The sequence below is a fragment of the Calypte anna genome, chromosome Z, assembly GCF_003957555.1.
Source record: "Calypte anna isolate BGI_N300 chromosome Z, bCalAnn1_v1.p, whole genome shotgun sequence".
In the NCBI taxonomy this organism is placed as follows: domain Eukaryota; kingdom Metazoa; phylum Chordata; class Aves; order Apodiformes; family Trochilidae; genus Calypte; species Calypte anna.
The window spans coordinates 9,479,184-9,501,056 of NC_044274.1; the positions used below are offsets into that span (position 1 = coordinate 9,479,184).

Genomic DNA, 21,873 nt, shown 5'->3' on the forward strand with positions numbered 1-21,873 from the left:
TTGTCAAGTATCTCTGTCTCCTTCACTAGCAAATACTGTAGGAAGCCTTGAGTTTCACACATTTGGGGTTAGTCTTCCTAGTTTGACATCTTTTTCAGTGACATGGACAATGGCATAGAGTGCACCCTCAGTAAGGCTGCTGATGACACCACCAAGCTGTGTGGTTAGTTCACTGGAGGGAAGGGAGTCCATTCATAGGGACCTTAACAGGCTTGAGAAATGGGCCAGTGCAAACTGCATGACGTTCAAGAACTCCACTTGCAAGGTCTTGCAGCTGGGTTGGACCAGTCTCGGGCATTACTACAAGCTGGGTACAGTGTGGGTTAAGAGCAGCCCTGAAGGGAAGGACTTGGGGATGTTTGATGAGAAGCTCAACATGAGCCAACAGTGCCCTCATGCAGCTCAGAGCCATATCCTGGGGTGCTTCAAGAGGAGAGTAGCCAGCAGATCAAGAGAGGTGATTCTCCTCACTTATGAGTCCCCACCTTGAATACTGCATCTGGTTCTGCTGTTCCCACCATAAGAAGAGCATAGATCTGTTGGAAGGAGTCCAGAGGAGGGCCACAAAGATGATCCAGGGGATGGAGCAACTCTGCTACAAGGAGAGGCTTGAAGGAGCTGGGATTGTTCAGCCTGGAGAAGAGAACACTCCAGGGGGACCTCAGAGCTGCCTTCCAGTACCTGAAGGGAACCTACAGGAAGGCTGGAGAGGGACTTTTGTAGGAGTGTTCAGTAGTAGGACAAGGGGAAATAGTTTTAGCTGAAGGAGAATAATTTTGGAGTGCATATTAGGAAGAAGCTCTTCAATATGAGGGTGGTGATACACTGGAACAGACTGCCTAGAGAAGCTGTGGCTGCCCCCTCCCTGGGGATGTTCAAGGCCAGGTTGGATGAGGCTTTGAGCAACTTTGTCTGGATGAGAGGCATCCCTGCCCATGGCCCCTTCCATCTTTAGCCATTCTATGATTCTGTTTTGTCCAAATGGGGAAGTTAGTGTTTGTGTAGATATAAATAAGAACTGAATCATGTTTCTGCTGGGAAGACAGTCACACAGACCAGCCTCAGCATAACACACACACCCACTGAGCCTCGTTTCAAGGCATCCAACTCCAGTCAGTGGGCAACCAGAAGGTATCAGACTGGAGCACAATCTCAACATGAGACCTTTACTGGTGGTGGAAGTTTGCTCACATCTGGCCTGTCAAATTCTTCAATCTTTTTTTTTTTTTTTTTCTCTTAACATCAGGCCTGATCCCGGAGCGAGGGTTGAATTGGAAACAGAATCTAGTAACATTTCAGCATGGGAATTCCCAGGAGAATACAGAAACCTCAGTATGATACTAGCTTTCTTGTGTGGGAATCTGAAATTGCTTTTAGTGCTTGGCTCACGTGGTCGAAGCTTCGCAAAGCTGTTGATAGGCAGTTTGTCACATGGAAGATGACCAAGAAGTTCTGCTAAGTGTTAGGTTTTATATTGCTTCTGGTACTTGCCTTTGCTATGATGAGATGGCAGACAAATGCAAAAACTTAGTGAATATGCAGGCGTTATAAATGAAGTACTTGGATGCCTCAGGGTGCCTCCATTTCAGATTCAGTGTCTGTTGCTGAATGCTTCATCTCCTGCAGGAGTTGCAGTGATGTTTTTCTTCAGCATGATGTAAAGTCAAACTGTTGATCCAAGCAGTGGAAGTGAAGCTGGCAGCTGTTAGCCTGGTGTAGGTGTGTACTCCTGTAGTCTGTGCTCCTGTGTCTGAGCTCTGGAACACTGACCTGCAGTTTTTGGGAAAAAAAATTGTCAGAGTAACGCATCCATGCCTTTGGGATTTTATACTAAGAAGCTCAGATGTCTAGCCCTGTCTGGAAATGCTCTTCTTTGCCATTGTCAGCCTGGCATATGAAGTGGAGGTTGGAAAAACCCCTTTGTCAGACCGTGGGCTGATGTGCACATCTGGAGAGGGAGGGAGCACCTTCTGTCCCTGTGCTGGTGGGGCTGTGCTCAGCTGTGTGGAGAGAGCAACTTCAGGAGTCTGCAGGTGGCCTCTGACCAAGAGAAACTTAATGCTTGGCTTCAAGCCTGTCCCCAGCTTTGTCCCTCTCCACATAACAGCTGCCCTGTTGGAAACCGAATGCTCCTGAGCTCAAGAGCACCAATAATGAGTGTTTGTAAACACTTTTAAAGTGGTTTTGGCCAGAGCCAAAGTGGTCATTGCACGGCTGGGGCTGTGTGGCAGAGTTATCCAGGCAGTACCATGGACTCTTCCTGCAGAAACACCCACTGCAAGGAAGAAATACCTTCTCTGGATGCTGTGCTGCTTGAGATCCTTAGCACAGCTGAGTTGTGCAGGCTCACTCAGTCTCAGGATGAGTAGCAGCTGCCATGAGCAGTACAGGTTAAGCTAGATGCTGTCAAGGTGCCTCAGAGCTCATATGTGTGAGAAACAGGGTGCTAGGGCTTTACTGCTGACTTCTGTTGAGTGTGTTTTCCAGCACAGAGTATTTAGTGCTGCATGGATTAATCCAGGCTTAATATGGAAGAGGAAAATCCATTAGATGAACTGTATAAATGCTTGATGTGCTAGAAGCAGTACAGGGCATGCTGTGGGATTAGGTATCAGTGCTTAATCCAGCAGCAGTCTGGAGTTCTGTTTTTGTTGGCTTTCTCCTATGATAAATACATGGTGTAGTTAGCAGCACGCTGACAGGGGGCATTCATGAGGGGTGCAGCTACAGGGGGTGATGATGTGCACAGTGAGGAGCCTGGTTATGCCTCTTAGGAGAAAAATGAAAGGGCCTCGTGCTGTCTGCAAGTTCTGCAGCTCTTACTGGGGTCTGGGTGAGTAATCTGTAGGAGACCTTGCTGAGACCTGTGCACAGACAAGTAGGAGCTTGCCTGTGGGCTGCCTGTAGCAGATGGTTATAGAAAAGCAGAAAATAGTTCAGAAACTCAAATGCTTCCTGTGTGTCTGATCTTAAATACAGCATGCAAAGGACTTCAGTTTCCCTGATGCTGCGTAGGGCTTCATTAAGCTTGTGACATGTAAAAGTAAAAATTTTCTTTTAACTGGCACTTCCAGAAACACCAAACAGCTGCAGTTTCTGTTGGCTGCTGTAAAAACTGCTGGTGCTTCTGATTTCCCTAAATCAGGCCAGCTGTCATGCTCATGGCTTTCCAGGAAAAGTGTGCTTTTCTCCCTGTGGATTTTCTGCAGTAGCTGGATAGGATGGATTCTGCCATTCCTACCCTTGCTGCATAAAAATTGGTATTTAGGTTTTATCAGGTTGAGGGGAGTAGAAGAAAGCAGTGCCAGACTGTAGAAGTGTCATCTACAGCTAGGTTGGAATAAATACCGAATTTCTAGACAGCTGGAGTTAGGAGGGAGTCCTGCCTATGTTAGTGTTCCCCACAGAGAGGGAGATGATATTAATATGTGAATAAAGTCAAGTGCATGGCAAGATCTCCAGGAAGAAAGTCACTGTAGTAATTATTGATAGTGACTGAATCAGGACTTAGTTCAGCAGCTGACAGCAACATTAGGTTTGTGGTTGCCGTCAGGTAACACAGTATCAAGTAAGGTCCTATTTTTCTGACTTAAATAGATTTTTTATTTATTTATTTATTTATTTTTTCTTTTAGAAGAAAAATAACAAATTGGACGTGCAGTCAGTAGTGAGGATGCATGGGAGCTAGGCAGTAAAACAGGAAACAGAGTGACCACACTGGTAGCAATGTTCTTAGAATAGGTGTCCTGGTATAACTTAGAGGCTGAAGTTCTGCAGTAGCTGTAAATGCCTGTGAAGGGCTGAATATTTTGCCAGGCTGGTCTGTGTGATGTAACATCAGAGGATTTGATTTCTTTTCTTGGTACTGTATGACCAGTTATAAATTGGGGGAAGTAGGGGAAGGAGTTGGTGGTTGTGATGCCCACTTTTCTGGCTGCTGAGTGGTGTCAAAGACCTGTGGCTTAAATCAGGACTCTGGGACAGGATTATTTCTGTCAGACTCCTCAGGTAGAGTTGTCCACACATTGTGAATGCAGTAAAGCCTGGGTGGTTGTGGGTGAGGGGCTGAGTTGCATCTTTAATCCTTCTAAATTGGTTTGGCCTTAACAAAGCTAAGGAGTTGCCCTAGAACTCTGCCCCTCTCTGATACCTAGCAGCCTGGCTGAACTTTGCAGAAATAAGCTCATCTGATTTGCCCTGCATCAGTGAAATTGTAGGGGGAACTGTTTCTGTGAGCTGCTGCTTTATGAAAAAAACAACAACAAAAAAAACCAACTTTATTGCTTAATTTAGTCTTTTTGTCTCAACATGTTTAGAATTAGAATTGGGCTTCTAATGAAAAAACTGACCTGTAACTGCAGTTGTTGCTTCTTTGCAGCTAGTCTAGGAAATTCTTGGCTTGCTTAACTCACTCAAACTCAGTATTCAGTGAGAGCTGAGTGGCTTTACATCATCTCTCATGACTTCTCTTACAGAAGAGATGAAGTGTAACTTTCTGTAATGCCCTGGAAAAGCATTTGGTTTCACTTTTCAAATTCTGGATTATCTCACCACAGGACCTGAAAGTAATGCTTTCTGTTGGTTTGGAAGAAAACCCTGACTGTAATGCAGAGTTTCCTGCTGCAGTGGCTTTTGGCTCTTGACTCTGAGATCAGGTTTGTAAAGAGGCTTCACTTGCCTTGTGCTCCAGTACAGCATTAAACACTTGGAGGCTTGTTAGAAATGGCTTATCACAAGTAAGGTGACTGATTTCTCTAAACATGCTACTGGCTACAGGCAAGTTTGGGCCTTAGCTGCTTCCACATGAGAAGAAAAGCTTTCTCTAATTCCTGTCCAGTTGTGTTTTCTGGTGCCAGAGCTCAAGAAGCATTCTTCATGTGGCAAAACAGCAGCTTTATTTCATTCCATAATGGTTCTTACTGCAGGCAGGCAGATAGCCACTTTCTGTTAAAGAGTTGTGGCTGCAAAACAGGATTTAGGAGTTTGAAACAGTCTCTCAGGATCTACAGCTTCTGCATGAGTATGCATCACATAGCAACCATAAGTAATGATTTTTACTGGGAAGACTGAGACCTTGGCTCCTTGACCATGTGTGTGGGACGTCAGTGTGGTAGTGCTGGCACACTGCTGGTAGTGTGCTTTTTGGTCACCTCGAAACTATACCTTTGTAGAACGCTGTATGTTCTGCCAAGAAACCTTGTAGCCAGCTCAACCCGGAGTTTTGTTGTCTTGCATTTTTAATCTCAGTCCTTGGGCTGTTTTATGTCTTAGATCCCAAGAAACTGCACGTAAGCACAGGAGTGGGATTTCTCAGGAAAACCCCAGTGGTCCGGAGGAGTCTGCAGCTACACCTTGCCAGTGTATCTGCTCAGCTCCCAGTGGAGGCTGACAGGTTGTAGAGCCAGGCTTGTCCTAGTTGTAGCAGTCACTTGCCTCTGTGGTGGTGTGGTGACAAGAGACATTTGCTTCCTCCTCCTTGGAGCAGTGCCATTCATGTGACTGACATTAGGATGTGGGATAGGGTTGTTCAGGCAGATCATAAATTTTTTGTTTGTGATCATGCCGTGGCAAATGGCTGCAGGGTGAGGACTTAATATCACCAACAAGCAAGTACAAAAGGCAAAGCCATGCAAGCTGCTGAGTTTATTTCATAAAGGTGAACAGAAAATCTTATTTTCTTGGCTACCCAGTACTCTGGCCCCAGAGCATTTGGGCTGCGAGGACGACACATGTGCTGATCTGTAAGCAAAGCTGTAGTCAGGTACTTCATGGCTCAGTAATCCAGTTTGTTTGGTTGCCTGCCTCAGTTTCTGGGAGTAAGAATTCCCATCGTTTGTCCTGTTGAATGAGGCTGTGGCACCTTGTGTGCAAATGACATGGTGAGATACCTGAATGGAAGGAGATGACCTGAGGTTCTGCTCTTGCCATGTACATCTTGGTTTTGGGATCTCTTCTTTCACCAAGTCCCACGTGAACCTGTCTGTGGTGCAAGGACCATGAGGTGCTTCTCTGGAGGTGCTGGAGTAGTGGTGGGACTTCCTTAGGTGGCTGAGCAAGGGACCAAGGGAAGAGCTTGTGTTTCACAGAGCTGCAAGCAGCCTGTCAGTCCCTCTTTCAGAAGGGAGTGTTTTTGGCACTTAACCAGTCCAGATTCAGCCATCTTTTCTACTCTCTGGCTTCTCTGACTGCTGTTAAAACCCAGTAGTGGCTGGGGTCTCTGTAGTCTTTCCACATTTCACTCATCTCAGTCTTGACCCACAGCTGGCTGCTGACCTCAGAGGCACTGGAAGGTGATGTTTGCTGTCATCACCCATCAATATTTGCTTCATCAAGTTGCACTGATTTATTAAAACAGACACAGATGGTATTCACACTTGGGAATATCTTGTGGTGGCAAGAAATGCAGTATTAGGAATATAGGTAGATATTTTAAGTCCTATGAGAGCCAAAAAAAAAAATGAGATCTCAGTACAGGAAGTATCTAAGATTTTTTTTTTTTTTTTTTTTTTTTTTTTAACAGAATGTTTTAAAATACTTGCATTTGCCAGTGTCAAACAGGTCTATTTACCTTGGCAAACATCTTTAGCCTACTTCTGAGGCCAGGGGGCCAGCAATAGTATTTTGTGTTCTAGGTTGTCAATCTATTTCACTCTGTTTAACAAGAGTTGTTGGGCAGGGCTTCTTGAATTAAGACATGGTAGATGCCTTTTTGCTTGCCTCCTGAGCACTAGGAGCCCAGGTCAGTCCTAGTGTTTTAATTTTCCTTGTTCAGTTACTATTTTGCCCATAAGAAATTGTGTAGTTGCACCATGGGGCCACATTGGCACTGATCTAAAAATGAGTAATTTAATGGCCTTAATTGAAACAGGGTTTTTTCCAGTTTTTCACTGTTACAGTCTTGCTGATCTCTTCTTTTTTGTGCCTATGATCTGTTTAATTTCTAAAATATTTTGTTGGGTTTTTTTCTTCCAGGCTCACATTAAATTTCCTATCGACTATCCATATTCACCACCTACCTTCAGATTCCTGACAAAAATGTGGCACCCCAACATTTATGAGGTAAGGTTTTTTTTCTAAGTATTTTGTTTTCCTCGGGAATGTGAAAAGGCTCCCTACTTCCTTATTTAAAACTTCTGGAAGTATTGAATGTACTGAATGTCTCTAGCCATAACTGAGGTGATTAGCTGTTGGTGTTAAATATCACCTTCATGGTCCAGCAGTTAATGCTCTTCTTGTTGGAGGGATGGAGCTGTTCTCATGCCTGCAAGTGCAGCAGGCAGCCCCAGATGAAGTGCTGCATCATAAGTGTTGGCAGTTTTAGGGGATTCTTGGGCCAAGGCTGATTGGGGGAGCTGGGTCTTCCCCTCGTGTGATAATTAAGCAGCTAATTGATGTTTTGTACACAGTTCGCTTTAATATATCCTCCAAAATTATGGGTTGAAGACAAGAAATAATGGAAAACAAGTCTTCTACAGCAGTCAGCCTACAAATGGAGGCATTCAGACCTGGGAAAGAACCATTGCTGGGGCAGAGTCATGCGTCACCCTGGGACCTGGGTGAAGAGGTGGATACCTCTGGACTTAATGTCTGCTGGCCAAGTGGCCCTTAGTTCAGTGCATGGATGGGTCATGTTCAGGGGGTAATGCTGTGGGCTGTCAAGTCCATACCTGGATCTTGGTACAGCTACATAGCAGGTACAGAATGGAAATGATTTTATATGGAAGTAATCAGTAATTTGGAACCAAAATTCCTAAGTCTGTACTTAAAAGTTGAAGCCTGTTTTGGCTCAAAACTTGGCTCTTTGTGTTCAGTCAAATCCTTGCTAAACTTCTGGATTTCTAAGACAAAGGAATTGTCTAGACAAGCAAATTAACTAGCCTGGTAGTTGAAGGGTTTGAGGACCTAAAGGCTTTTCAGATTGTTCTTGTTAGTGCAGCTCTGTCACCTTGTCACCTGTGAGATGCTCTGCAGAGAGGCTCAGTTCAGATCAGGAATGTCACTGGTCTTCCTTGCTGTGAACAAATTATATTCATTTGATGCCTTGGGCTTGGAAAGCCCTTCTCTGACAAGTTCTTACTCCTAAATGTCCATCCTGGAAGAAGCATGGAGAGAACCCATACTGATGGCTTAGACATAGATGGCCAAAAGCCACTCCAAACCTCAATGCAGAACAGGATAGTAATCAACTGAATGCTCAAGAGGATTGCCCTAAGCCCAAGGACATCCTGAAACCAGTCCTCCAACAGTCTTCTGACTTGAGTTTTTGGACTTTGGACAGAATCCTATGTGTAGCCAAGGATGGTGTTCCTCTCCAAGGATCTCTTTCAGCTACATGGGATTTTGATCTATAAATAAAGACAACTTTGAAACCTGCAGATTATTGCAGATCCATACTGTGGCTGTTGATTCTGAATCCAGAAATGCTCATGCAGGAGATGAGTGGGAAATGGTTACCAAAAATGGTTTGTACAATATGAGTCTTGGAAAGGACCTCTTCCAGTCCTGGTAGGAATGATGAAAAATTGTCTCTAGAAACAACTGAAGGATAGGAGGAGAAACTAACCCAAAACCTAATGGGTGGATTTTGGCCTTCCTCTTCACATACTCCAGCTCTTAGCTTTGTGCTTTGTGTTTGTAGCAGTATTTCTTGGAGCTGAGTAAATCTGAAGCAGCTTGCAAGCTGTTTTGAAAACAACATGTAAGCAGTGAAGATGAGGCACTGGGATAGCTCCAAATGAAACTGGTAATGGATCAGCAAAGGCCTTGAGGTTTGAGGGTTTGTCAGGAGGAGGGAAAAAAAGAAAAACAAAACACAACCTTGTAGTGCAAGGAAGATGAAAGAAGGTATCAAATTTACAGAATCTGCTGGTGGGACCAAATGGAGAGATTGGGGCTGATATTCTGGTTCTTATCAATGAGACTTGATAAGCTCATGTTTCCCAGTTTCTAGTTCACTAGAGTCATCTAGTTGAATTTTGGTAAAACTGCATTTGCTCATTTCCCTGTTCTTGATTTGTTTTTTCCCCCTAACTTTTTACTCTTGACACAACCATTTTCAGTCCTACTAGAAGTTTAAACTATTTCCCATTTGCAGATGAATACCCTCTCCTCCTTGTTTATATCTTTCAAAAATGTGTGTGGAGTCTTTACCTTTCCAGACACTGTAATGCAGTCCTGCCCTGCTTGAGTTCCCAAACACAGCATTGATTGTTGCAAGAGGGAAATTTCTCACATCTTCTCTTCCCTCTGTTTTCATATTGCCAAATATCTGTTTGACCACGTGCTGCTGACACAGTAGCTTGAGGACCTTCCCCCAGGTGCTGTGATGCTTTTTTCTGGCCACCAACACTGCGTTCTCCCAGGAGATGGTTGAAGAAAAAAATGTGTAAACTTACAAAAATTGTTAATAAAACCAGATTTGGCTGTGAGTATAATCTAACATTAGTGAGGTTACCTTAACCTTAAAATGATACTAAAACATATTTCTTGATTGCACAGGCCTGTTGGAAGTCCTAAAAAGGAAACTACCTTGTTATGACAAACTGTTCCAGCAACATTAAGTGCATGCTTGGGTGTTCAGCAGCTCCAGGTGCTCCACTGCATTTTGTAATTGTATTCCTGACAAAAAAACCTGTTTCAGAATGTTGAGGGCTTGCTGGGTTAGCATACCTGGCAGGGTTAGTGAACCACAGAGTTCTGGATACTGATCACAGGCATGCAGTATTGAAGGAAGATCTCATTTGTCTATAAAACAAATGTTGTTAATCAAGATGAGTGGACTTGTTTGGGAGGCCCCTCAAGTGAGCTGCTGCTGTCTGTGGCTGTCTCCCTGGGGGCTCAAAGGCACAGATGCTGTTACTGTGAGCAGCACTGATTTGTGCACTGCATCCTGTGCCACTGGAGGGTCCTCAGGATGCAGCTGAGAACTGCCAGCCCTGCAGTCTCAAACAGAAGTGATCCACACCCACAGACTCTCTCTTTCCTGTTCCCTACCTGTGCCTTGGGTCAGGGCAACAAGGGGCAGTGTGAGCACTGCCCTCCAGCAGCTGGGCCACCTCAAGGCCTGGGGCTGCCTCTGGGAACTTGTGAGGTCCTCCCAGCAAGAGGCAGCAAGCCAGCAGGGCCTGGAGAGGCCAACATCTGCTGACTGGCCTCAGAATCCATCTGCACCTTCACCCCATCTGGGAGCAAGGCACTGGGACCCCATGGCTCCCTGGAGTCAGCTTAAGTGGAAAATACCAGCTGTGGTGAATACTGCAGCAGCATTGCTTTGAAGCAGTAATGTCAGTGCTGTGGCTGATGGAGAATTGGTGTTCTCAAGGCTTCTCAAGGAGTTTATAAATGGTAGGCATGATAAAGCTTTAGAGCAATATTCAGGCTATAACACTGAGTAAAGCACAGGTTGAGGATTACATGGCTGTATGGCATCAGTACACTGCCAAAGTATTCTTCCTCTTGCATGCTGGAAGGGATTTTCAGTGAAACCTTCAGAGAGCATCTCCTGTTTTTTCACCTGATACTTCAGACAGCTGTGTCCTAGTTGAGCCCACCCTGTACTATCTGTTCAGCCTGCTTGTGTCCTAGGAGAAGCCTTGTTTTGACACCTGAGCTAGTAGTCCTAAGTCCTTCAACTAATTCCTATAGCTAGTTCAGCTACCACTGGGAACAAAAAAAAACAAAAAAAAAAAAGAGAAATATAAGAGTATTTTGGGTCTTCTGTGGCTGAAGCTCATCTCTGTTGCTGTTACAGTACTTACAATCTGGAGACCAATCTAGTTTTATGTGCCTTTACTACTCCTTTTGCTTGCTTGGCAACATTCTTTAAACCCCTAGATTTGGCATTATTTTAGTACCAGTCTGCAGACTAACCCTGTTCTAATGAGGGAAACTTTGAATGTATAGATACAGAAGACCATGGAAGAACTAAGAACCATTTCCAGTTTTTTGAATATTTTTGCAGGCACTTGGAGTGTCCATGTCAGCAAGGTTAAACTGCTCAGAACATAGCCAAGAGCAGTCAAGTTGTGTCATCACATCTCTTCCTCAAGCCAGGCTATTATAAACTTTTGTTTCTGTCTTGCAGAATGGAGATGTATGTATTTCAATTCTTCATCCACCTGTAGATGACCCACAAAGTGGAGAGCTGCCATCTGAGAGGTGGAACCCTACCCAAAATGTCAGGTAACTGTGAATCTGATGTACAATGGTGATCTCAAAGGCCTGTTCTGTCTCTCCTAGAGAAAGGCCTGTGTTGGGAGAAGTTTGAGAAAGGAACTGAAGACTTCAAGGGTTTTAGGGCTTGAATCAAGCAGTAACTTGGCTTCTCAAGCTGTCTGAAGACACTACAGTGCTGTCTGTCTTGCTGCTGGGCTAACAATATGGAACCTTCTCTCCTGTTCATGGGGTTTCATGCTTTTAAAGCAAATTATCTCAAATGTTTTAGCCTTTCCCAGCCCATGTTACACTGTACGAAGATTTTTCAAACTCATCCACGATAACCACTTGGTGGAAAGAGAACATTTTTGAGTATTCAGATTCAGCAGGAACTCTGCATAATACTGCCTGCTGTTTGCCTTTCAGTATTTGAATCTCTCTCCTAAGGTGTGGTATCTTGAGCAGTTAGCCAGGTGATTTTAATCCTTCCAAAAAAGAATAAGGTTCACAAAATAACAGAGGCATTAAAGGCTAATCTGTCCATTTTTTCCTGGTTCTGAATTTCTTTCTCGTTAGAAGACACTGACAATGAAGAACTTTATAGGTGGCAAGTCTCAGCTCATAGTTAGGAAACAGTTTTGGGAATTATTTACTTGCATCACACACATTTTTTATTTCATTATATACAAACCTGAAGATTCACTTGAAACTTCTCCTGGTACCAGCTCTGATTTCTGCTGCTCCTCACCATGGTGCAGTTTTCAGTCCTTACTCTCTTGTTATGTGTTGGGCTTAAGGGGTACATCTGAGGAGAAAACATTCCTCAGCTGGATCAGCAAATGGAAATAAAGCTCATCCTTTACTGCCAGCATCCCACGGGGCTAAGTGCTGACAGAAACACATCCTGCTGGGGTCCCATCTGCTTTTGTGAGACTCCAGAGTGTCAGACAGGAGGCAGCAGGGCTGAAGGTGGGAGGGGATCAAGCTTGTGATGAGCTGCATGTGCCACCCAGGGCTGCTCTTCAGCTGCTGAACTGTGAGTGTCCTGCTGAACATTTACTACAGACAACTGTGGCTGAGGTCTATGAAGGGGGCAATGTCATCTTTCAACTTGGAGAGCACCTGTGCCTCCACCTCTGACAGTGTCAGACATGCTCATTAATGCTTTTAAACACAAGTCAGTGTGGATTTCCCCACCACTGAGCTAGGTGAGGCAGGCATAAGTAAATATGGCAAACATCCAGCAGACCATGTGCAGCTGTGATCTGTGTGGCAGAGAATATTGCTTTGCTTATGTCCTGTGCCCCATAAAGCTGAGGAAGTGGTGGCAGGTCTCAGAGCTGAGGCTTTTTCATCACTTTAGTTGCCCTTTCCCATATCTCCCCTGTCTGCTCTCTGTCCTTAGAGGTGGACAGGCCAGAACTGAGCATGATATTCAAAATGTTGGTACATCAGCGTCTTGCCCTTTCTGAGCATTTGGTTGTGTCCTGAGGATTCCCATTTTTGTTTGCTTTCTTTTTTTGTGGCTGCTTAGGATCTGGGCAGTTCCTGCAACCAGCTCAAGTGCACCAATGTGACTGTCAGTATGGCCTAACCCAAAACTTTATACTGAAGAGAAAAAATGTGCTAGGAAAAATCTATACCTCTGGAGGTGGTTCTGGGAGGCCTCAGTGTGAATAGCTGGAATAATGTAGAGGAACTCATTCTGAAGACAACAGGGATGTAAACACTTGAAGCAGCTCAGTGTTCCCCAGAATGGGGTGGGGGGGATTGCAAGAAAGCAGAAAGCAGGCTTGACATCCCCACTTCTACTGCAATCAGCTTGCATGGAGCAACATGTTAGAGCCACCCCACCTGAGAGATGGATACTCCTGACTGCATTGCATGGCATCAGTCTGCATCCAGTGCAGTTTGTCTGGTATTTTCTGATATTTTGTGTCTGAGGATATTTTCTTTCCCGCATTGCTGAATTTTTTTTCGTGGTTTTGGTCCTGTCATATCCCATGTGCTGGGACCCCTTCCTGTAACTGGACCTTGTTCACCTTGTTCATCCACACTAGTAGGGTTTGAGTTGGATCAGGCTGCCCAGCTCTCAAGGTACCAGTAGTGATGCAGCTGATCCAGGGCACAGGTCAGGAATGGGAGGTGCAAAGAGCCTTGCCTCTAATAAACATCTGCCTTGGTGTATTTAAGGAGCTTTGCAGTGACTTATGAGGATCCTGGGGCACTGCAGCAGAGATCAGCTTCTCCTCAGTTTGTGGATGGAAGTGTGGTAGAGCACATGCTAAATCCAGACATGAATTCCTGTGCTCAGCCTTCCCTAGATAGACTTTAATCTACACTAAAGCTGCTGCAGTTGTGCTGAAGCTGACATACTGGCTTTACAGCATGTTTGTTGAGAATCAGTATTTTAAATGAATTCATGAGACACAGCTGGAGATGGTCTCTCTGCCTGTAATTCCACTCTGACCAGACAGTTATTTTCCAGAGCTGCTGTTCTTTATTCCTGCTGAGTGGTATTATTTAGAAAATAGAAAGTACAAGATGCTCCTGATAGCTCTGTTCAATGGTCTGTCCAGACACAAGTGTTTAGTTTCAAAACCTTTCAAGAAACCCAGCATGCAAATGTCCAAGCATTTCCTGGAATTGCATCCCAGATACATCATCTGGTAGATGTGCTCAGCATGCGCTGCTCTGAATGTACCCCCCTAAATCAATGCAAGTACAGCTGGGGTTGTCGTGTCCTTTAATCAAGTTCTGCAAAGCAGAACTGTGAGTACACAGTTGCTGTGTACTGCTGTATTTCAAGACTTATTCCTGGTCTGTTGTTCTTCCTTTCTATTTAAATCAAAAGCTGTGGCCAGCAGGACCTCCTCGGACATGTGAAGCTCTTGTGATGGTAGCTTGCAGCCAGGTGTCTGTGGAGGTCTGTGCTGGTTGTGATACTGTGAGTACCAGGGGTTGCAGGAAATGCAGGAAACGCAGGAGAAGGATCTGGAGGAGGGAGGTAGTGTTTGCCCATGGTAAACACTGGCAGAGCAGCCAGCTCTGTGCTGCTGCTACAAATCCAGGAAAGCTCTCTGTCTGCTGGGGGTTACATGACTGGCTCATGCTGGCTTTGCTGAGTACCAGCAGCCAAATCCTGCTGGGCCCTTGGCGACTTGCCTGGGTGTTGAAAAAACATCTGTACAGCTTTGCCTTGCTGTGCTCCAGTGCAGCTACAGGAGTCTTCAGTGAGGACTGAGCTGCTGAGAAGTGAGACCTGCCCACAGCTTCCACCTTGTAAGAAAAAGGCAGAGAAGTAGAAAAACAGTGCAGCCTTCTTTGGTGGCCTTGGGATGTAGTGGTCCTTTTCCCTACACGGAGCAGGCAAAGAGCCTGGCTGTCGGCTGGGGGGCTGAATGCCACTAGGAACCAGTGTACCAAACAGGTTTCCAGCCCTGCACCATCCATGGGTGGTGCTGACAAGCTGGGTTCTGGTCTGATCCTAACTTTGCCTGCTGCCCCATCACAAGCAAGTGCACAGACATGATGCATATAGTCAGGTAAGATCTTTGAGGTTTTTATTGTGTCACCTTCCCTGTGCTGATGGCCAGGATCTCACTCAAAATATCCCTTGGCATCTAGAATCTGTGACTGCGGTAGCTCTGACTCTGCTGTTGTGGTTACCTTTTTCAGGACTATCTTACTGAGTGTAATCTCTCTGCTTAACGAGCCAAACACATTCTCTCCTGCTAACGTGGATGCATCAGTCATGTTCAGGAAATGGAGAGACAGTAAAGGAAAAGATAAGGAGTATGCTGAAATCATAAGGTAAGCTTTGCCAACATGTGATGCTGTGCTACCAGCCTCCTGGTTTGAATCCTGCAAAACAGGCTGCTCGCAGAGTTTGCTGGAACCAGCTTCTCCCTGTGCTTGCTTCTTTGGAAATAAATTTTACCATCTTATTCAGAGTCCATGCTTCTGGTCCCTGTAGAATTTTCAACACACAGAAGCAGTGCAAGTTTAGGATCATAGAATCCTAAGATTGGAAAGGATGTGAAGGCTCACCAGGTCCAGCCTTTCTGGGTAGGAACACACTTCAGGTGCAATGGCCCAGCACCTTGACAGGCTGAGAGCAGGAGGCCTGGGCTGATCTGTCTTTATATTGCTCTTTTTTCTCAGACTAAGCTGGTGTGATGCTCTGCAAAACTTACTGGCTGTTAATAAATCACAGCCCAAGTCCCCACTTGCCTTTGAGCACTGCCTGGGATGTAATTCAGACTGACTGCATCCCACTAATTCTGTGCCTAATGCACTCAGTCACAGCCTTGTCCCTCCAATTCGAAGGAATATCAGTGAGATTTGGCAAGTGTGGGCAAAGATGGGTTGGATTGGCTGGAAGCACTGATCAATCTTGACACTTGAGAGAGTTCATAGTTAGTCAGGTGCTGTAGGAAGATGGTGTGGACTTGACTGAGGTTGCTGTAGAGAAGTGGATGGACCACTGCAGCAGGACCACTGTCATGCAAGAGCAGATCTGCATTGCCTCTGCTTGCTAGCTGGGCATGCAGGACATACGGAGCAATGCAGAGCAGTCAGTCTGTGAACCTGGCCAGGAAGTTCTCAGTCCCCTCCAGCCACCTTGGCTTCAAAGCTGGATCTACCTTCTGAGCAGAGCTGAGGAGCAGGTGGGACAGGCTGCCATCTGCTCCTCTCCATGCTGGGAGGCAGCAGCCAGAGCCTGCCTGCCCTGGGGGGATGGGAAGCACTTGTCTCTTGCCAGCCCCCAGCCTGGGGTGCATCCAGGTGCTCTGAGTGTTCTTTACCCTCCTGTGGGAGCTCAGTGCTCTCCAATGCTTGTGGGAGTTGCAGTGTGGTGGGGGGCAGAGTCAAGGAGTCATCTGAGGAAATCCCTGAGCATCCCTTTTGTAGCAAAGGTGATGAAATCTGCTCTGATCTCTGGCAGGTCTCTGATGCAGAGTCCTCCACTCTAACTGGTTTCAGGTGTTGCTGGGACCCTTGGAGCTCTCCCAAGCCCAGGGCTGCAGGACCTGGGTCTTTTCTCTCGTGCTGCTTGTGGTTCTTTGGCCAAGTATCAACTCCTCGGAGGCTGAGCTGCCAGAAGGGCTGAGCCGGGGCCGGTGGGGAGTTGATCGAGGCTGCTGCTGACACATGTCCCTGCTCAGGTGTCTGTCTGTGTCCTCCTCTCCACAGGAAACAGGTTTTGGCCACCAAAGCTGAGGCAGAGAAGGACGGCGTGAAGGTCCCCACCACGCTGGCAGAGTACTGCATCAAAACTAAAGTGCCTTCCAATGACAACAGTTCAGATTTGCTTTATGACGACTTGTATGACGACGACATTGATGATGAGGACGAGGAGGAGGAGGATGCCGACTGTTACGATGATGATGATTCTGGCAACGAGGAGTCGTGACCTGCTCCTGCGGGGCCCCTGTACTGCGCTGCCGACTCAGGCCAGAAGGGAGCAGCAGTCACCCAGCAGCAGTCCAGCAAAAAAGTGTGGGGGGGGGATCAAAAAAACTTTTTGTCTCCTGCTGTCTCCTGTTGTACGGATCTGTTTGCTCCTTTTTTATGGACCTCTTAGAGACCCTCTACAGAATGTCTGAATTCTTGCATTCTTAACCCTTTCATCACTGTATTATGATTTCTTTTTGAAAAAGGAACTCCCCTTTTCACTTCTTTACGAAACGCTCACAGCGAAACAGGTTTGCTCGCGTTTAGATTCTTGAATTGCAGTCTTGCATTGAGATGTTTAATGTATTTAAAGCTGGAACAAACCCATTGGAAGCCGAGTTTTCGAGATCTCAAGTGCTGCATTTGCTGGGAAGAAAAAAAAAAATCCACACGAAGCAAATTGCCAAGGTCTAGCTGCTCCATTTACAATAATAGCGTGTGTACATTCGTTTAGCCTTGTGGTGGTGGCTTTTCCTTTATAAGGTGTGGGGCGGAGAGTCTAAAGCTACTGTGTGTTGAGCTTGATGGGATGTTACTGAAAGGTACAGTATTCCTTTTCAGCCTGCTCGAGTTAGGTAATAGCTGGCCCCTGGAGCCCCAGAGGGCACGATCAGCTTTGTCTCTGGAAAAGACTTGTGATATGAACCCTATAATAAACACTTAACACTTCACATCTGTACAACTGAGCCCTGGGTTGCTATTTATTTTTTTTTTTTCCTTTTTTCAGACTAGGTTGAGGTTGAAAAAGTTCAGTTTAGCCATGCTGCTGAGATCTGCTGCCAGCTGCCCCTCTCAGGAGGGAGGAGAACAGACACACAGCCTGCTTCCCAGCAGGCCTGAATTCACTCTGAATTTTGGGGTTGTTTTTTTTTTTTTTTTGGTGGTGGTGGGAGAGACTGGTAGCCTCCTGCTTACTAGCAGCCCTTTCTTCCTGCAGCCTGAGTCCAGTGCTGGCTTGAGCCTTCTTTTCTGTTGTTGGTGTAGGTCTCGTGTTGGAAAATGCAGCCCTGCTGTGGGGTTGGCAGGGGTCAGGAGCTCCCTGTGGTGCCTGCCTGGGGTGTCTGCTGTCCCCGTGGCTGCTGGGGGCAGAGAGGATGCTCCTGTGCTGTGCTCTCCCCTGCCTGGGGGGCTGGGGCATGGGTGAGCATGTGCAGCCCCCCAGGAGAGGGGCACACACAGAGTGCTTTCAGGCTGTAAGAGGAGCCAGGGGCAGGGATTGACAGGCTGTTTACCAGTATGCTTCAGCCAGTGCGCTGGGCTTGGCCTCCTGCATGATTTTTGGGAGCTCTTGGCAGAGCTTAGGGCCCTCCCTTGTGGGCAGGGGGGATCCTGCATGCTGGTCTCTGCAGAACCCTCTTTCCTGATCCCTGTTGCAGTGTCCTCCTCTCGTTCAGCTGTGGTGCAGTGGCCTGAATTCACCTTTTTGCATGATCCTTGGCCAGCAGCCAGCCCTGCCCTGAGCCCTGGGCACCTCCAGGAGCAGGTTCTGAGGCCAGACTCTCCGTTCCCATATAGGTACAGAGGCAATTCCCCTGCTCAGAGCTGTGGGCTCAGGCATTGTTTTGCCTCCCCTTCGTGTATATCTCAGGGATTTCAATGGTACATCACCAGCTGTGGTCCCTCGAGGGGTGCTTTGGTGGGTGCAGCTGGGTGGCTGTGTCCTGAGGAGCAGGATGAGCCTCAGCAAGGCCCCAGTGTGCTGCCTGGAGGGAGGGAGGGAGGGAGAGGAAGGGAGAGCAGAGGAAGGCTCTGAAGGAGGCAGATGTGTTTCCCAGCTGTTGCTTGGGCTGGGTTGGGTTGCAGCAGGGACAGCCCCTGCTCCTCTGCCCCTGCAGGGGGGTGCACACCCTGGTGAAGGCAGCCCAAGGGGTGACATCCCCAGAGCCCCCACCAGGGTCTGTCCTCCCTGCCTGTGTGTGACTTGGGGAGGGAGAAAGGGAGAGAGGGAGGCAGCCCCACTCCTGAGGTGTCCCAGGTTTGCTGCTCCACCCCATCCTTCCTGCAGGGACAGACTCAGCCTCTGGGGGGGGTTTGGAGCCGGCAGTGTGGGCTCCCTGGCACCCCCTGCTTCTCCCCAGCCCTCTGAGGGCAGTGCCAGTCCCTGGGACACAAAGGGACAGGGACAGCAACACCTCCAGCTTCCCAGGGACTGCTGTGGGGTGGAGGAGCAGTGTGTGGCAACGCTGGCTGTGCTGATGACTTGGTCTGAAACGAGCATACTGCATCTTTCAGGATTCCCCTTGTACTTTTGACCGTCTTCACTGTATACTCTCCAGTGACTTGTATTTCCAAGCTTGGTGTTGTAAGATGCATTATCATGACTCTTCTGTTAACCTGTTTTTTTAAGACAAAAAAGCAACCTATTTTGAGAGCTCCTACATTAACCAGAATAATTTCTCTTCCTCACTGTCCTGTGCAGTGTTACTGCTTGTTGACTTGCTGGTTTCTTTGGTTTCTTTTTTTTTTTTTTTTTGAGATACAAACTGAAGCATGAGGGGTTGCTGGTTTTTATTTTATTTTATTTTAATTTTAATTTTGGGGTTGTTTTTTTAAAAACCTATTTAAGAAATTGCAGGAAAATGTTTACCTGGTCTGTGTATTCTGGGGTTTTTTCTTAGCTCTTTTCTCCTGTCTCAGCCAATACTAGCGTTTATATTTGCAAATATAAGCCCCTTCAAATGCAGTTTTCAACCATTCTGAAACCAGCAGGGTACACTAGATTTCTTAGTTATTTTCTTAGCTGAAATCCCAAATATTTTCCTTTTTTTTTTTTTCTTCAGTATAATTTACCAGAAAGAATTAACTGATGCATTTTTGTGTTGTCTTTCCCTTCAGTAGTTATATTTTGTCTTTTCTGCACATCTGTCTACTAATAAAAATGTGAAATGAAAATATCCCTGTACTGTTACTGCCCTTGTTAATTGAAGTGGTTTATTTGCATGGATTATTTAAAGCTTTGAATAACAGCTGCTCACAAGTTCACCGCCACTCCAGTATCAGTGCCTATAATATATAAATATCTATAAGCTTATTGGGAAATAACTTTGCTTGACAGCTGCTTGCCCAAGCTCCAAGCCTAAATATGGACCCCTTCAGAGAAGCACCTTGGCACAAGGCCACGTGCTTTTATATTTCGTGTTGTATTTTATCTTCCCAACAGAGGAAGGAGGATGCCAGGGAGGGATGATGGTTTGTGGTCTCTCCTGCCTGCATATGGGGTGCAGGATTGGGTCAAAGTGGCCACTGCCAGGGGCTGCTGGTGGCCATTTCCCTGGTGGGGCAGGGGCACAGTGCTCCTGTGAGGATCAGGCAGGGGAATGGAGGCATCACTGCCACTTACTCCTTCAGGACATTCGGCTGCCTGGCCCGGGCCATCCCCAGGAAGCTCAAGAATGGAGAAGTTTTGTTTTGCAGAGCCTGCTGCAGGCAAGCTGAAGCCAGCAGGGCAAGCAGAGAGGAGCTGCTCCTGCTCTGCTTGGAGCTCTTTGCAGGAACTGCTGAGCCAAGCCTGGCTGAGGCTCCTTCACAACTACACCGCAGGCATTTCAGAGCTGCCTTCCCAGACGCCTCCATCCTGGGGAATGGAATTGAGGTGGTTGGTGCTGCCTGGGTCTTCTGACTTGGATCAGGCTTGGTTTTATTTCTTGTCAGGCTCCTATAGCCCTGGGCTGTCCAGAGCTGCTTCATCCATCAGGTGTGGCACTAAAGCCAGGCCAGTGCTGCAGCTTGCACTGTACCAGAGAAACCTTGATGGCACTTGGGTAGTTTTTGAGTTTTGCTTTCTTTTTTTTGACTTTTTTTTCCCCCTTTCCTTGCTGGTCAGGTGCAGCTGAGCAACCTTGGCTCCACCATCAGACTGCTTGGAGAGGAAGTTGCTGCAGAAAGACAGAACCAACAGCGTAAGGAGATGGGAAATCACCCTGTGCAGCCTCGCCTGGAGCAGAGGGGGGGAGCCTGCAGGTGTCTGCACAGCGCTGCCGGGGGCTGGAGTTGCCTCTGCTGCCTTGTGCTGGGAAAGAGGAGGTGGCAGAGAACAACCCAGCCACTGCCTGCAGCCCTGGCAGCATCGCCCTGGGGGCAGTGGGAAAGCCCCGGCTGAGTCTCACTCGCAGCTGCTCTGCAATAAGCTCAGGGTTGCTTTTATGGCCACATCCCAACTGCTTCTGGACCCTGACCCAGAAGTGGATTCCTTGCAACAAGAGACTGAAGTGTGTGAAAATCATAGAATCACAGCCTGGTTTGGGTTGGAAGGGACCTTAAAAATCCAACCTCTCTGCCCAGGGCAGGGACACCTCTCTCTAATCCAGGTTGCTCCAAGCCCCATCCAACCTGGCCTTGAACGCTTCCAGGGATGGGGCAGCCACAGCTTCCCTGGGCAGCCTGTGCCAGGGTCTCAGCACCTGCACAGGGAAGAATTTCTTCCCAGTATCTCACCTAAATCTCAGTCTGAAACTGTCCCCACTCTCATTCTGTCACTCCATGGCCCTGCAGAAAGTCCCCCCCGCAGCTTTTCTGTGGCCCCTTCAGGTGCTGCTCTAAGGTGTGTACAGTTTTGTTTTCCCCTGCAATAGCTCCTATGAGGCAGCAGCACCAGTTCCCCAGCCTGCAGAAACACGTTTATCCTGTGTCTGGGTCAGGGCCCAGAGGTGGTGGCCGTGGCCCAGAAGCTGCCAAAGTTTGCCCAGTATCAACTACCAGCACAGCCCGTGCTGTGCCATGCAGAGGCAGGGGAGGGCTGGCTGACACAATGGCTTTTCCCAAGCCATCTGTAGGTGAGAGCTCGTGGAAGTGTTGACTTAATAGAAAAAAAATTATCCTGGTAGAAGCAGATGTATTTTTTTTTAATCCTTACGAGTCTTGGAACAGTTCTAAAAAGCCCCTTGCCTGCTGCCTGGATGGCTTCACATTTACCCACCTCCCCATTGCTGCATGGGGCCAGGACACTCAGGATGAGGATGAGTTGGTGTCAGGAGCCCTCACTCAGCACTGACCTTCCTCCTGCTGGGGGCCAGGGACCCCACGAGCAGAGCTGCAGCTGCACTCCCCCCTTACCCAAACCCTCTGCCCTGTGGGACTCAGAACCAGATTCAGGGGACCCCAAAGCCCCGTGATGCTCATGGCAGGAGCCAGGGAACTCATCCCCACTGCAGGTGCCTGCAAGCTCTCAGCACTCACCTGTCTGATGGGATTCAGCTTCCCCTGCAGACCCACAGGCTGTTCCCTCCCTCCCTCCCTCCCAGCTCAGCTTTTGTGGGAAGGAGC

The 21,873-nt window shown here is 47.2% G+C and overlaps 1 protein-coding gene across 1 annotated transcript in view; it reads left to right on the forward strand.

Moving 5' to 3' along the window:
* UBE2R2 (ubiquitin conjugating enzyme E2 R2) overlaps window positions 1-19,503 on the forward strand; it is a 51,019-nt gene extending 31,516 nt beyond the window's left edge. Inside the window, exons 2-5 of the mRNA XM_030467221.1 lie at window positions 6,973-7,059; window positions 11,084-11,181; window positions 14,833-14,967; window positions 16,351-19,503. Of these exons, the coding sequence (XP_030323081.1) occupies window positions 6,973-7,059; window positions 11,084-11,181; window positions 14,833-14,967; window positions 16,351-16,570 (540 nt within the window). The 3' untranslated portion in view covers window positions 16,571-19,503. The remainder of the gene's footprint in view (window positions 1-6,972; window positions 7,060-11,083; window positions 11,182-14,832; window positions 14,968-16,350) is intronic.
* Window positions 19,504-21,873: the final 2,370 nt, after the last annotated feature.